The 17,238-nt window shown below is 42.7% G+C and overlaps 1 protein-coding gene across 1 annotated transcript in view; it reads left to right on the forward strand.

The window, feature by feature from the left end:
• The window catches only part of CDON (cell adhesion associated, oncogene regulated), a 48,278-nt gene extending 39,743 nt beyond the window's left edge, over positions 1-8,535 (forward strand). Inside the window, exons 16-20 of the mRNA XM_056860509.1 lie at positions 127-354; positions 668-963; positions 2,628-2,707; positions 7,387-7,637; positions 8,177-8,535. Coding sequence (XP_056716487.1) covers positions 127-354; positions 668-963; positions 2,628-2,707; positions 7,387-7,637; positions 8,177-8,340 — 1,019 coding nt within the window. The 3' untranslated portion in view covers positions 8,341-8,535. The remainder of the gene's footprint in view (positions 1-126; positions 355-667; positions 964-2,627; positions 2,708-7,386; positions 7,638-8,176) is intronic.
• Positions 8,536-17,238: the final 8,703 nt, after the last annotated feature.

Raw genomic sequence — 17,238 nt, forward strand, 5'->3', positions numbered from 1 at the left:
GCTGATTAGCCATGCTAACCTGTGTTGTAGTTTGTAGTGGTTATGATATGAATACAATGGCTTGTTATTGTCAGAGTAATACTTCTGAAGACTCAAAATTTGTGCTTGTGGAACATTTTTCATCAGTGAAGCGCACACCTGGAGTATCGGAATACCCGGTGAAGGATCTGAGCACACCACCTAATTCCCTTGACCGTGGAGCTGGGAGTAATGCTGGTCACCCAAATGGCCCTGTCCGGAGTAGTGATATGCTGTACCTGATTGTGGGCTGTGTCCTTGGAGTAATGGTCCTTATTCTTATAGCTTTCATTGCCATGTGTCTGTGGAAGAACCGCCAGCAAAATGCTATGCAGAGTAAGTTTCTTCTGGTATTCTTAATGTTGGTATACTTAATGTCCTTTGCTGTAGAGCCCAATGAGAAAATTGACTAGTGTAAAGAAACCTTAAACTTCAGTACAAGAGTTGTTATGATTACCACTGAATAATGCGAAGAGGTTTTTTTTTGGGGGGGGGGTGAAGTTGCTTTGGTCCTCATATGAAATGTAGTGATTAGCGTTCAATCCCACAGCTCCTCCATCTGCAGCCTCTCCGATGTAGTGCAAATGTGTTCTGTTGAGATTTCAGTTGCGATTCGTTAAGGTGCTTCTCCTGCTTCTCGCTTTTGCAGAATATGACCCTCCTAGTTACCTCTACCAAGGTGCTGATATCAATGGGCAAATGGTTGAGTATACTACGTTACCAGGCACAAGTCGTATCAATGGCAGCATCCATGGAAACTTCATCAGTAATGGAAATGTTACTAATGGTTGCCTTCACCACCATCACAAGATTCCTAATGGAATTAATGGGATCAATGGAATCATGAATGGTGTTGTGAATGGAGGAACCGGTGTTTATCCAGGACACACTAACTCCCTATCCAGAGCTCATGTAGAATATGAACATACGCACCACCTAGGAAACGTAAGTGAATTTGTTAAGTTTCTCTTGAATATGTAAAGGTATAGAATGTTAGAAAATGAAGGTTGTACCTATTCTCAATTATGCTATTAGCTTCATAATGCGATTTGTATTGTCATCTTGGAAGCCCAGATTATTGGACTCCCCTGATACAAACACGCTATCAACTTATACCAAAATTGCTTCTACACGTAAGACTAAAACACCTGACCGAGCCGGGGGGTAGGAAATGGGAGAGAACAGTGTGTAGCAGTGAGCACAGACACGTAGGTTTTTGCTGTCAGCACCTCAAACTGCTAGTGGCAATGGGGAAGGGTTCAAAGAAGTTTGGGTGGTAGAAGAGGAGTTGGTTTTTATACCCTGCTTTTCTCTACCTTTAAGGAGTCTCAAAGCAGCTTGTAGTTACCTTCCCCACCCCCAAAACAGGCACCTTGTGAGGGTGAGAGAGTTCAGAGAGAACTGTAATGAGCCCAAGGTCACCCATCATGCTTCATGTGGAGGAGTAGGAACAAACCTGGTTCTCCAGATTGGAGTCCACCACTCGTAACCACTACACGACGCTGGCTTCTAAGGAGACGGCAGTCCTTAAACTCCTGTTCTCCCCAGCTGTTCTAGCCTTTCAGGGCCAGCACCTTGAATTGTGCCTGGGAAGATATTGGCAGCCAGTGCAGATCTTTTATCAGCTGCACTCGTTTGTACTCGGGGTGTAAAATGCTTGTGCCTGAAGGGCAAGTATATGTATAGCTTGGCATTCATTTCTTAAATCCTTTCCTGGTCATCAATTCTGAATATTTTGAAGAGTTGTATGCCAGATTTCTGAGACATACTTGTGCTCCTCAGACTTGATGAGAGACGTTTTTCTTCTTCGGGTATCCAACATACTAGATAAAGTAGGAATGGGCATAACTTTCTTACAGCCTTGTCCCCTGAACCTTAAAAACCCTTCAGTTACCACAATTCACTATGGCCTTCAGGGGAAGGACCGAAATGTCATCTGGCTTCTATAGAGTGCTACATAAAATAGAGTAGAACTGTTTTTTAAAGTCTTGGTCCAAGTACATAAAGTGCCACCTGTACAGCCTCATTTTCAAATAGTTTTCAAATCTGTATCCACCTACTATTCAGCAGTGAGGTATGTGTTAATCTAGGCATTTTTATTTGCAGAGGCTCCTGTGGCCAAAACCAACAACTCAGAATCCCCCTCACTCCCAAATAGCTCTTGGCTGATGAATTACTACATCTGTAAAAATACAGAAAATTTCAAAAACTAGTAAAGCAAGTTGATCTAACCAGAGTAATTGCAAGAAAATAGGACAGATTCTCACATCAGCCACATACAACACACTGTCCTCACAGATAATTCTGTAATGTCTGACAGTGTTGAAGCTTTTCCAGTTCTTCTGAATTTGGGTGTTTAGCTCTGAAAAGGGGACCAAGGGGCACGTCTAAACTACAGTTACCTACTTTGTTCTAGTACAAATGCTGAAATTTCTGCTTCACAAAAGAAATTTGGCAGTGCTCTCTCTGTGTCCTGCCTTTCAGCTAAGCGACAGCTGCCGTTGAGGCTGGAATTAAATCTGTTGCATTGACTGCTGTCCATTTGTCCCAGCATCCCTTAATGTCTTGCATTTTTTTCTGAGTTCAGTTTCTTTTTCTGTATTGTCCAGGGTGGTGGGCTGTACACAGCAGTGCCTCAGATGGACCCTTCTGAATGCGCTAACTGCCGGAACTGTCGGAACAATAACAGGTAATAGATTGGGGGGCGGGGACAAGCAGGGAGAGTCTGAGATTTCTCTCTTCAGGTTCTGTGGGCTCAGGATACTTGCTACATTTTAGTGACCACAAAGCTATGAAATAGCAAGCAGGATTTCTTATCCAGTTATTGAATGCCTGACAAGAATAGCTTCTGTACATTCATGGCCAAGCCACCCCTGGGGAGGGGGGGTTAATTAAGTTGGGGAGCTTAGCAGGAGTTAACAGAAGTCCATAGCATTGGATAATATCATAAGGTTTCCCAATGTTTGTATCTATGTTCATTGCTTCCTACAGAGTGGAGGAAATGAAACCAGCCTTTGTTGAGGCAAATCAAGTTTTAAATAGTAGTTTGAGTTGAATCCTGGTTGAACAAATTAACCTTAGTTAAAATAAAGCATGGTTTCACATTAGGGAAGACTTGGGTAGAATTAGTAAGAATATAGGTAACCCAAATACTGGGTGTAATATGCGTGTACCATCTTTCCCCTTTTGTAAAAGGTGCCAAACCCTCTCTCCCTCCATCACCAGTAAGATCCTAAAGAACAAACAAGTCTCAGATTCAAAGACTGTGCGTGCACCATGGTTTTTTGGATTTCCATTAACTACATACCTGGCACCTATCTGATGAAGGGAGTTTTCATTCTTGGATGCTTATACCCCAAAAATCTTGTTGGTCTCTAAGGTGCCGTTGTACTCAGACCAGCTCTTCTACTGCAGACCCTCCCAAAATTACCTTGGCACATTAGTCTTCCAGCTTTCTAGATTGGCTGTTTGGGGTGTATGATGAATATTTTTGAAAGGAGATGTCAAGAAAGTCCTAGTTTATGGGTCAAAGCTCCTGCAAGCAGGCAGAACTTCCATCTTACAGCCGTTTGGACACTGCACTGAATTTTTACAACTTGCAAGTGGTGGTAAACTTGAAATTTAGCTGGGGGTGGTGGTAGAAGAGAGTCATTGACTTACCAGAAAGAAGTACTAGCACTGACTTGGGTCTTATTTTGCACACTGTTGACTAGCCTGAGCCTTTAGATCAAACAAACTCAATGTTTGTAGATGGACATGATGAATATTTTAGTAGTTGGACTGTTATGAATAAATCTGAAGTAATTTTTCTACTTCAGAGATGATGAAATACCCTCCCTATGTTGACTGTATATTTTGAGCTTAGTGGCTTGAGCAGTAAGGGAACACCCTCTAGCAAACAGTTTAAGTTTGTTTGTGGCAGAATATAGCAAACGTCTTCCCTCTCAGTGTAAAACAAGCGGAAATTAAATGGCTTAGCTGTTGAGCCAGTCCTGATTCCTCTGCTTTCAGCTTAAGTAAGCATAGCTCCTAAAGCAGCTTTTTGTATTATAGAGCAACTGCTGTAGTATGTGTAGTAGTTCTTGGACTTGTCAATTGTGAAGCACATATATTTTGATATTCATGTGGTATAAACATCATAGCCTTTCTGGAAGACAGGTAACAGCAGTCCAGAGTTGCAAAACCTGGGCTTGTAGCTGCCTGTGTCTGGAGACATTCAAATATAGATGTTGATTACTGTAGATACACGACAACCCGCTAACTAGGACACATTTTATTTAATTTATAGCTCTATGTCATAACAGCTACTCAGTGTGAATTGGAAATAGGAAAATGTCATACCGCCTATTCAAACGAAATTGGACTAAAAATACCCAATATGCTATAATGTTGTAGCTTCCAAAAATCAGATCTTGCAGCATTTTGAAAAAAAGTGCTTAGAGGAAAAATGTTGTGTTTGTGTGAGGAAGTCACAGGTAACACCTCTTTGTATGCATTTTGTGGTGGATGAATGAGGGGGGTCTTGATATGAGGTTCTTGTAAAGGGATATAGGAGAGACGTGGAAATTCTTGTATGTAAGGCTCCAAGCTATAATAGTGTTGATGTGTTTAAGTATATATTCAGACCTTTGCCTTGACTAAATCACCCATGCGTGAAAGTAGAACAGCAAGATTGTTCTTGGTGGCTGTCTCATAGCTATGAAAAACTCCTCTTCTAGAGTTCCATCAAAGTACGAACCTGGATTCTCTCCAGAACCATTCTAAGCCGCCCTTGTTCAAACTGATGTTTACCAGAATTAAGCAGGCATGGAATTACTTTTTCTTTCTGCATTTTAAATGTTTAGTCTCAACATCAGTTTTGTAACTGTTGTGCAGCTGCCAGCTGAAAACATCAGCACCTAAGCAAGAGAGTTAGAGGGAATATCGAACACAGCAGAGTAAATAAGTCCTTCCTTGTAAACATAGTAGAATTATGTTGGACTTAGGTTCTCAAAGTGTGTGGGCTGGGACTTCTCTGGAGAATTAAGAGTTGACAGGGAGGAGCGCAAGCGCCTGCCCAGATACCACGAGCGATCCACCAGTGCTGGAGGACTAGAGGAGTGTGGGGGATAGTGTAAGTTTGAAGAGACAGTGCATTCCAAGCTTGAGGAAACACTGGCATACCCTGCAAAGAAGTCTCTTCCAGGTTATGGTGGTTTGGCCATAGAAGCATAAGATTTGTGTTAGTTGGATTTTATGTACACTTTCTCCCTCCCCCCCCCCTCTTAATTTCACCCCCAAGCCCTTAAATTTCTGTTACTCCTGTGGGGGGGGGGGTGTTAAGTGCTGTCAAGTTGCTTCCGACTCATGGCGACCCTATGAATCAGTGTCCTCCAAAATGTCCTATCTTTGTCAGCCTTGCTCCTGTGGGCCAGCCCCTTAATCTAGATCTCTAACCAAAACAGAGCCTGGGTATGTGCTCTGCTCACATTCATACCCTTCTCTCTTATTCCTCTCCTCAGTCAATGTGGGTTGTTGGTATGCTTTTTTGTGCTTCTGTAAAGTACTTTGTTCATTGTTAGTCCGAGTGAATGAGTAATAAAACATCTTTCACTATGATTGTGCTTCTAACTTACAATAAAGGTTCATCCTGTAATTATAAATATTATGTATTTTTTCAGGGACTAGCAGTAAATGGTAGTGTTGACAAAGAGCAATTAAGGCAAAGGTGCCTTATTAATAAACTCCATCCTATGGAATAATTATGGGTGGTAAGCAAGCCACAGATCCCATGAAAATTAATAAAATGTCAAATTTTACACCAGTAATTCCCCCTACGGGTGTGTGTGTGTGTGTCTCCTATAAGTCATTTCAGGTTGCTTTTACAACCCCGTCATTGTCTACCAAGAAGTCACCAAGTAGCCTCCCAACGAATCCTCCAGAAGTCAGGGCTTCCTGTGACCATCAGGATCTAAAACAGTAAAGGAAAGTTTGTCATTCAAACTAAATCTAGTGTTGCTTCTACCATCCACTTAGAATAGTTCTAGAACCATTCTTTATCATTATGTACTTTATATCATATGTCAGTACTAAATATAAGAGGTGGTTGTTTTTACTAGATTAAAAATTAATTACAAATGCATGTAGTCAGTCAGCACCAGTTAGCATTTAATCTTGAGTTGTTAAAAAAAAAAATTTTGATAACTGCCCCGGCGTCCTTGGGTCCCTGAGCTGCAAACGTTTACTGCGCTGGCAGTTTCCCAGTGCTTTGTGGATTAGTGCTGGGCATGTCTACAAAGGATTTTAGCTGTAAGCTGCCTTTTTTTGCTGTTCAAAGGCTAAGTAGCTTCGCCCAGAAGGAATTGACTTCCTTCACTGCTTGACTAGCCTTTCACAATTCAGAATTATCAAAGATTCTTTCTGGGAAGAGTCGGGAAGCATGTTCTCACTTAGGTTTACAGCGGTGAAGAATTTCAATATTGGACATAATTGCTCTATCAGCAGCTCTCTAGCAGGGGTTAAGTTACCATTTCAGAGAGCAAATTGGTTAAAGCTCTTGCCATTTCTAAGGGCAAAACTACATGTTTATATGTAATCTGTTTAATTTTTCCATATTTTTCTACATGGTGTGACTGGGAGGGCAGTGACTTAAAAGGGAAGACCGACATGTGTGTATGGGGGCAGGGGTGCTGTAGCTTTCTTTTCATGCCTTTTTCCCCACTGAAATTCCCCATCTCCAAGCTGCACTGGGAGAAAAATGGCTGGTATTTATATACTTTCCCTAGTAGGGGTAAAAGCAGCTTGCAGTTTTCATAGGCTTGCCAGGCCCTGCAGCTCCACCGGCGGGAGCTTCGTGGGGCTGTGGCGTTAGCACGCAAAGCTCTAGTGACTGGGGGAAATCATAATTTCACAATGTGTAGTTCCACCTTAAAATTACTCCAGTGAAATTGTGATGTTTCACTACAACACTTGAATGGAGCGTGGTGCAGTGGTTAAGAGCAGTGGTTTGGAGCAGTGGACTGTGATCTGGAGAACCAGGTTTGATTCCCCACTCCTCCACATGAGCAGTGGTGAACTAGATTTGTTTTCCCACTCCTCCACACGAAGCCAGCTGGGTGACCTTGGGCAAGTTACAGCTCTGTTAGAGCTCTCTCAGCCCCACCTGCCTCACAGAGTGTCTGTTGTGGGGAGGGGAAGGGAAGGTGATTGTAAGCTGGTTTGAGTCTCCCTTAAGTGGTAGAGAAAGTTGGCATATTAAAAATCAACTCTTCTTAAAAACACTGAATGTGATTACTCTGCATATTTTATGGGAGGACTAAACAGAAGCATTCATTCGTATGCTTGGATTTTTTACTGTTTCTTCTCCCCTCCCCTTTATAAAAAATTTAGGTGTTTCACGAAAACTAGCACTTTCGGCAGCAGCACTGTACCTGTGATGCCCCTCATAGCACCTTACCAGCAGGACAGTTTGGAAATGAAGCCGCTGAATCACGTGATGGTCGCTATGTGTTTGACGCCCCCAGCCCCCGGGTGCAATATTGAGACTGAAGATGATGGCAAGGAGAACGCAGAGTCCCTGTCTTCTCAGGATTCTTGCTGCCCAGAAAATGTGAATCCTCTCAGTATCGACTGTACAGAAGGTATGCCAGAGTTTGGAGAGGGTGGAAAAATATAGTTGGCTTCCAAGTGGTTGCTGTTTACTTCCAGCCACCCTAAAACATTGGCCCAGAACCAAGGTTAGACAGAGACCAATTGCTGAAATATTTTGTGGTTCCCAGTGTATGTCAGGAAAGCTGAGGTTCCAGTACCTTTCAGGGTGCTTCGCTTAAATTATGAACTCCTGTTGGTTTCTTAATGGATTTCATCCAGTACTCTCCCCAGATTATGTTGTGATGACTGATTTATTTTAATCGCAGCGCTAATTTATTCAAATCCCTGCCAGGACCACCTTCAGCTGTGATCTTATATTTCAACAGCTAAGATTAATCAGGCTGCATTCTTAAGGCAGAAGACCTGCAGGGAGGGAGGGGGTGGGTGCTGATGATTCAGCAGATTGACAGCCTTGCTTCTGAGCCAGATGGGGCTTGCACCGGGGCCTCTTGAATTCTTGATGGATGGGTAGGGGTTGCCAAACTGCTGGATGTAACGCTGGATGCTGATTATTGCTTTTGATTTGCAGAGAACGGTTCACATTTGGAAACATCCAGGCCTGTGCTGAGCTGGAGCCCGCTTATTCTTCAGCCTCTTTCCAAGGACTGTACTGAAAAAACAGAAGGGATTATGAATGGTGTTACGTTGGACAGTTTGGGGGGTCTTCGACAGCTCCACCTACAGGAGACTTGAGGAAGCGTTCGTTTGCCCCACTTAAAGCCAGTAGCTGCACAGTGGAGTCGCTGAAAGGGACTGACGACAGGATGTTAATTATAAGAGTCACTATTTATTATTGGGTGTAGTGTCCTATGAATGTAATTTTTAAAAAAATATTTTGCCTTTTCATACTATTTATGTCTTGAGAAATTCTTCCCCACCCCTTCCAGGATGAAACCTTTGTGATTATCTAACAAGTCTGTAATTATTGGGGTGCCTTCTGTGGATATATACCATTTAGAAAAACATGCTTGCAGAAGAGGGGGGTGATCCAGCCAACTTTTCTGCTGATAAAAAAGGGAGGAAGGGGCGCCCTTGGATTTCCAAAAAGGGTTATGCAGGCCTTGTGAGACCTGCATGAGCAAAAGCCAGTTGAGACAGGCTGTAGGAAGCCAGGGGAGTAGGACGAGATTGAGTGGGAGAAGCTGATTGGATCCACCCTGGTGGAAGCATTTGTCAGACCTGCTTGTTGGGAATGGTTTAGACTCTAGTTTGTCTGCAGTTTAAGCAGCTAAAGTTTGGGCTATAATCCGTCAGGAAGATTGTAGCGAATGGAAGCAGAACAAATTGAAGTATTGCTCCAAAAGATTCAGTTGTTATAACTGTTAACAGCACATTAGCGAAATAACTCTGAAAACCCTAAAGTGAAATGGTTTTCTTTGTACCAGAAACTATGGCCATTTATGCTTGGTAATTAGCAGCACGTTCCAGGCTGAATTGCCCCGCATATTTTTTTGAGTTTTTCACGCTGAATCGTCACTCAAGAAGTGACTGTGATGCTGGCGCATACCTGCTTCACACTTCTTAAGAGCCCATTTAACACGACCTTTTGTGTTTGCTCTGCTCTCACCGTGAAGAATCCCCTCAAGGAAGCAAGCAAAATCACTGCCGTGTATTAGCTATGTATACAGTGGTTTCTAATGGCTATGCAAACAGGAACGAAGGAGCAGGCGAGTGGGGGGGGAAGTAGAATTTCTCCTTTTGCGTAGGACTATGAATAGGCATTTTAAAGATCACATTTCAAAAAAAGAGCTTTGAGCGAGCATCAAAACTGACCCTGCTCAAATGGCCTACGTGAATCCTAACTCTGCATGCCAAACAGGTCAGTCAATACTGGTGAAAGCTGGCTGTCCAATGGCATGCTTGCAACGGAGCTCATCTGAGTGACTGTACTAGATAGGAGTGCTGAGTTCTTGTAGTACTAGTCCTAGGTAGGAAGACAACATATCTTGGAGAAACTCATGTCAGCAAAAGCACGCAAAGCCCTTCCTGCTGGGTGGAAGAGTTACACATGACTGGTGCTCCTTGTTGCACTTGTAAACATTTGAAGTGTCTCCTGGCATTCCCTTGCTGTCTCTTGTAGTACAGGTTGAGTATCCCTTATCCAAAACGCTTGGGACCAGAAGCGTTTCAGATTTCAGATCATTTCGGATTTTGGAATATTTGCATATACATAATGAGATATCTTGGGGATGGGACCCAACTCTAAACACAACATTCATTTTGTTTTTGTTTTATATATACCTCATACACATAGCCTACAGGTGATTTTATACAAAAATTTAAATAATTTTGTGCATGTGGGACATCGTGGGAAACCTGCTGTGGTCGCGACCGTCCTGCACACGCACCATTTTATTACCCTTTGTGGGCACTCAAAAAGTTTTGGATCATTTTGGATATTAGATTTTCAGATAAGGGATACTCAACCTCGTATATCCTTTTTCCCCCCTTCCGTTGGGTTGATTTTTTAAATGACACGGTAGCGGCTGTCCAAAAAAGAAAGGAGCAGCAAAAATCTTGATGTGTCTGTGGGATAGAAAAGCAAACAAAATGAATTAGAAACAGCTCCTCCTCCCGTTCTATTGCTTGAGGGTGCTGTTTAGTTAACTAAGTGGATGCACGCAAAATCAAGTTTGTACTGAAGAGAATACAGGGGAATGACCACAGTAGGGGAGATTCAGAATGTTTGTGTAGAATAATCTCAAGGAAATTAGTGCCTTTCAATTGATGCACTAATTTAATGCAAAAAAAGCAAGCATTAATGGGAATGAGATAGTGGTGTTACCGCACTAGGTATTCCCAGCAATGTATTAAGAGTTTGAAAATGTTATAAAAAACATTGCTTTAAAAGGGTTTTTGGATGCCACAGCTAAAAATGGTTGGAAGACGTCTTCACAGGTAAAGGGGCCAAACAAAGTGTGAACAGTATTCTTTATAACAGTTTCAAACTCTTAATACATCGCTGGGAATACCTAGTGCGGTAACAGCCTCAGACTGCACTAGCTGTTGGCAGTTGTGATGAGGAGCCATCTTGTAAAGCAGTTGGTGCAAATGTATCTTACGTGAGAAGCTAAAGCTTGTGTGCTCCTTGGTGAAAATTGGTCCAGAAAGAATTTCTGCCGTGCCTGTTTCGTAAATACACTGGAGCGGAGGGGTGGGGGGGAGGAATCAAGCATTTATTATAAGATTTCTGATCAATGTTTTTGCTATACTTGGTTTATGTACTGGCTTCAAAATTGAATCCTTTTGCCTTGGTCTTTCCAAAGATATCTGTGCTTATACTGTCTTTTAATACCTTTTAAAAATGTTGGGGAGTGGGGTGTGTATATGCAGAACTGGGCAGCTAGGAATCGTGCTTCACTACGTTGACTAAAAATGCATCAACTCCACTTCACCCTGTGCTGTTAAGATGCAGTGTCACACTTGCCACGAGTTGTGTAACAGCTGTGCATGCTGCTTTAAGAAATCTGCCTGTGTCTCAGAAATTGCCGAGGGTGTGTGATGTATGTCTCACAAGGCAAGCTGCACATTTTCCCGTCCCAGTTTTAACCAGCATAAATAAAACAAACTTGCACTTGTAAAACACCTTTTCCAAGAAATCAGAGGCACATAAATTTAAAATTATGGTTGCCCCAAGGCAATATGAATTCATTTTTTCTTAGTTGGAGCCAGGAACCAGAAACACCCCATTCAAGGGGGAGGCAGAAGAGGGCAAAGCTGCCCAAATAAAAATTGCAACACACCCACCCACCCCCTTATAGACGAGCGGAGGAGATGCCCGCAGGTGCAATGTACCACACTGAGCAAGGCTTGTGTGTGAGAGTGTGATAAAAACAAGCTTTGTATTTTTATAACTGCTGCAGCAAATGTCAAATGCTGTATGTGTGTATATAGTGTGTGATATATTTTATATAATATATGATATATATTATATAATTATATAAATAAGGCTCCCTAATGAGAATTTGCAATGTATTTTTCTGGGTTACTATGCAAGGATATTCTCCAGCAGGAAACTAATTGGTGCAAGACATGATTTGGTTAATAGACCTACAGAAAGTCTCTGCCATCTGTCTCCACACTGAACTGATAATGTATTGAGACTTCAAAAGGATTATGTTGTTGTAGCTGTAGAGGAAGAATCAGTCCTGAAAGGTAGTATGACCTGGGCACAACATCCTGGCTGGTTTGAACGTAAATAGATGCCTTTTCAGAGAACAAAAATGTCAAAATTCTTTTGATGTGGGAATTCAGGGAATTCTGGCATCATTTCAGTTGTGTGGAGCCAGTTTGGTTCAAGAGACCCCAGGCAGGTAACATGAGCCTTTAAATTCTGAACTAAGAGTGTCATATTTGGAGGCTGAGAGTCTAAACTGTTGTATTAGTAGAATCTCGTCAAGGAGTGCTTTATTTATATTGTGTGACACTGTTTTAAGTGTTTTCCCCTTTTATTATATTTTTATTTATAAAAATTATATATTTGCCTTCATATTTTAGGGGGATATGTGTGTTTTCCCAACTATAGGTGTGTAATTATGAATTTCACAAAACGTATGCACAAATCCAAGTGGCCATTCAGATTCCATTTTGACTAGCAAATTTTGCCCAGGAAGCTAGGGAAATCTTGTTTGCCTGACACTTGGCATTTTACAATCCTACTCCATATGGTTTTATTTTGCTGCCTTTTCAAATTCTTTAAACCCAGTAATTTTGTGGGCTGCCCTGGAGCCCCCAAAGCACTTTTATAAAATTTCTTTTGTGAGATGACGTGAGATTTTTCTCATTTAAAATCTTCAGGATGCCGGCTTCTTAATATATCTAGTCCTCGTATTTACAGAGAACTTTGAATGCATGTATTCAGAACTAGGTAAACAAGGAGAAGCCTAAACTCTTAATTCTCACGGTTTCTTAGTCTATAGGTCATCCTTAAACACATGAAGCTGCCTTATAATGAATCAGACCCTTGGTCCATCAAGTCAGTATTGTCTATTCTAACCGGCAGCAGCTCTCCAGGGTCTCAGGCAGAGGTCTTTCACATCACCTACCTGCCTAGTCCCTTTAACTGGAGATCCCGGGGATTGAGCCTGGGACCTTCTGCATGCCAAGCAGATGCTCCTTATATTTTATGGCTGTTTGGAGGTTTTAACCCACACACTTCTGAAATTCACTTTCAGAACAACTGCAACAGAGTAAGTGTTCCATGTCTTTCATTCAGGGCTTTTGTGTTCATGAAAAGGAGATACAGATTGTTATTCCCCCCCCCCCCCCGTCTTAGCTGCCTGGTCAAGAATGAGCTGATTATGCCACAGCTCTTCATGTTAGTTCATGGTTTGTTTCCGCCAGTTCTAAGTACAGGCTGCTCCCAGAGAGTATCCCAGATGGCTTTCAGTTTCCTTCCTGAATACCACACTGCAAGCATGTCCCACTGGGATTGGTGTGACCTGCTGCCAGGCTGGTATTCAGGAGCGGGAGGATCCATATCAGTAACTTCTTGAGCTTTAACAAGATTTTTTTAACAGCTTTCTTGATGGCGCTCATCTTTAGCTGTTGAATCTTCGAGCCTCTAAAAAGTCACTTGGCTAAAATAAATTGCTGTCTAAGCAATAGATGGTTTTTTATATTTTGTACTTTTGTCGTCTTGCAAATAAATGGTTTAAAGATGCATGTCTTTTGTATCATATAGAAAATATACTATATTTTCCCTTTTAAAAGTTGTAATCTTTTTTTGGAAATGTACATATGTTTAAATGATGTAGTTTGGGGCAGGATTTTTCTTATGTTTTAATATTAAAGAGAATGCTGCTGCTTTGTCTAATGACGAGCGTAATAATTACGACTGCTGTCTGTTGTTTGCAACTGTTTGTGTGTTAAGTGCCATCAAGTCTCTTCCGACTCATGCCGACCCTATGAATCAGTGTCCTCCAAAATGTCCTAAACAGGCTCAGGTCTTGCAAACCTCAGAGTCAATCCATCTCATCCAGCTGCTTAAGAATGGTTAAATCTCTGGAATTAGCATCTCTAGGCACAACAATTGGTGTGTTACTGTTTTAAAGCAGGCTAATGAATAAGCTAACAATTTACTGGTCCCCAAAAACTTTACTTTTGCTGTGGAGCATATTTGGTTGTGATAATGTTGCCCAATGGTGAGCAGAACAAAAGGTAAAGGTAGTCCCCTGGTCAAGCACCTGGTCATTCCTGACCCATGGGGCGACGTAACAAACCGACGTTTCCTAGGCAGACTTTGTTTACGGGGTGGTTTGCCAGTGCCTTCCCCAGTCATCTTCCCTTTACCCCCAGCAAGCTGGGTACTCATTTTACCGACCTCGGAAGGATGGAAGGCTGAGTCCACCTTGAGCCGGCTACCTGAAGCCAATTTCCGTTGGGATCAAACTCAGGTCGTGAGCAGAGCTTTTGACTGCAGTACTGCAGCCTTACCACTCTGCACCACGGGGCTCTTAGCAATTTACTGGTCCCCAAAAACTTTACTTTCACTGTAGAGCATATTTGATTGCCATAATGTTGCCCAATGGTGAGCAATTTTTTTTTTTTTTTTAACCAAGGACTGGATTTTTGCCTTAAGCAAACTGGTTCATGATTAACTTCAAGAGTGGTTTCATATGACTGTATGGCCATCAGCTGTTTGGCACAGAGTTTTTTATATGCCCTGCACTTCAATCTACTTACATCTGCCACTTCTCCCATGCATCTGTTTCAGTAGAGTGGGGCTGTGGCTCAGTGATAAATAATTGCTTTGCATGCAGAGGTCCTAGGTTCAGTCACTGGCATCCCCAGTTAAAAGGATCAGGCAGTATGTCCTTGGAGAGCTGCTGCCAGTCAGAGTAGACAATACTGACCTTGATAGACTAATGGTCTGATTCAGTAAAAGGCAGTGTTGTATGTTCAGAAGAGGATTCTCTCTCTCCCCCCCCCCCCATTCCACTTATGCTGGGGTTTGGAGGTTATGTCTTCAAAATGGTGCATGCAGGAGGAGAAATGGTGAAGTTTTCCCCCATGTTTAACATGATATGCAAGTTCCATATGGAAAAGCAGTCTAGCATGTTTCACTTTTCTTCTGGGAACATGTTTTGTTGCTAGGTGTAAACAGTTAAAAGCTGATAGTAGTGGTTTTTATCATATATTCATTGTTATATATAGGACTAAAGGGTGGCCAGCAAATCTGTGGATGTGACACAGAGACCTCACCCCACCATTTAACATCCAGTTGTGTTTACAGGGGCCTCTGTAGAACATTGTGCACAACACAGGTGTTAATGCAGTGTAACAGATGCCCTGCCTTAAGGGAAAGCGCAGTAGTATAGTTGCTCTGGAAAGGGCTCAAGAACTCAGTCACCTGATAACTTCTTCATGCAGTTGTACTTTGTGGGTTCCGTAGCCACTTAATCTGCTTCCTCCTACAGCCCCGAACTCTGTCTTCAAATCTATTTAGCGTTCTCTCTTGAACAAGTAGGTGGCATTAGATCAAGTACCACCTGTGTATCTGGGCCTGCATTCCAATCTCTGCAGTTCCCATATCCGTGTGCTGATCATTGTGTGTTCTGTCCTTCAATGTTTCTGATTGCCACCTCCACAGCTTCCTCTGTCTCCCTCTTCAGCTGGTGTTCTGCGTGCTTACAGAGGTTCTGCAAAAATCCTATGACTACCGTAAACAATAGGGGGAATTTTTTTAAAAAAAGCAAAGCAAACAGTAGGCTAATACCTCTCCTTAGGAATACTTGAAAAGAAATGTCAGCTCAGGTTTGGAGAGGATGTGCTCTCATGGTTGCTACTGTGCACATAAGGAGTTTCCATTCTGCCTAACAACCTCCTAACCCCCCCCTCCGCATTTTTGTATTTAACAACCAGCTTGAGACTTTTGCTGTTTGCAAAAGTTTGCTTGCTGCTTTGATTTTTGAGTGGAGCAAGTGGAATTCCTTTTTTCATCAAGGCTGAACTCAGTGGGTTTAAAGATTTGATCCTGCAGCCCCCAGATATACTAAAGCAAGCTCCATGGAGACTTCATCCTTCTCCATTTTCCTCATGTATGCATTCATCCAGTATTGTCCCCTCCCTAACCTTTTTTTTTGTGCCATATGAGAATTTCTTCCTGCAATTCTTAAGGTCCAGGAAACCTTGCATTTGGAGGCAGCAGCTCGCATACCTTGCATGAAGTTCTTTGCACCAACCACCAATGAACTGGTAATTGCATCTAGGGGAAAGGTGTTGCTAGAGACAAAATGCACTGAAAATGTCCAAGTAAGCAGCTGGCAATCTTCAAGCTGGGAGGTGTTCTATCCCCCACCCATTCCAGCAGCCCAGCTGGTGAACAAAACAGTCCTGCCTCTTGTTTGCTGAAGAGCCGCTTTGTTCCTGGGGCTTAGGACTGCTGTTTTATTGGCCTGGGCTCCGAGCTAACAAGAGATGGCACGATGAAGAGATTCCAGGGCAGATGAAGGGATGGGTGCTGACGGGGGCTGGCCATTCCCACAGTGCCGCCAACTGTCTTCTTGGGAGACAATGAAAGGAATGTGTCCTGCTGTAAAGTCGGTGTTGACATACCACGTTTGCTGGGCCCTGGATTAAAACCAGGAGGGATTAATGTGATGGAAGTCAGCACTCCTTGTAGATTGTGTGCCCCCGTCCCTCTTTCTCCTCTGGTATTCAGCTGCTGAATAACCAGTGCTGAATTTCTTTGTGGTCAGAGAAATAAGGCATGTGTTCTTTGTGAGTACGTAATACATTAATTCATGGTGTCGCCATAAGTCGGAAGCGACTTAATATACACACGGTACACCTACCTTGTTTTTAGAGAGGTAAACCTTATTTTTGGAGAGGTACTAATAGGCTAGCCTGATCTCGTCAGATCTCAGAAGCTAAGCAGAGTCAGCCCTGATTAGTATTTGGATGGGAGACCACCAAGGAATACCAGGGTTGCTGTGCAGAGGAAGGCACTGGCAAACCACCTCTGTTAGTCTCTTGCCATGAAAACTCCAAAAGGAGTCGCCATAAGTCGGCTGCGACTTGAAGGCACTTTACACACACACTAATAGGTTTATCTCTACCTACTGTTACTGGCTCTGTTTTAGGAGCCAAAATACAAAAAAGGAATAGGAGCTCAACACTCAGAGATTGCAAGCTGGCAGTGTTGCAGCTCAGTTCTCTTAACTAAGAGCCAAATGACTTGTTAAGCAAGTGGTGTTCCCAGAAGCAGGGAGGTTCTAGCATTATGGGACAGAGAGAAAAGCATATCTCTGTCCCCTGTCTCCATACCATGCATAATGTTATAGACCTCTATCATATCTCCCCTTGCCTTTTTTTCTAAGCTAAACAGCCCCGTGGCACAGAGTGGTAAGGCTGCAGTCCTGCAGTCAAAAGCTCTGCTCACCACCTGAGTTCGATCCTGACGCGAGTCAGTTTCAGGTAACCGGCTCAAGGTAGACTCAGCCTTCCATCCTTCCGAGGTTGGTAAAATGAGTACCCAGCTTGCTGGGGGTAAAGGGAAGATGACTGGGGAAGGTACTGGCAAACCACCCCATAAACATAGTCTGCCTAGTAAATGTCGGGATGTGACATCACCCTTTTAGCTGGGAATGA

The sequence above is a fragment of the Euleptes europaea genome, chromosome 14 (assembly GCF_029931775.1).
Source record: "Euleptes europaea isolate rEulEur1 chromosome 14, rEulEur1.hap1, whole genome shotgun sequence".
NCBI lineage: Eukaryota > Metazoa > Chordata > Lepidosauria > Squamata > Sphaerodactylidae > Euleptes > Euleptes europaea.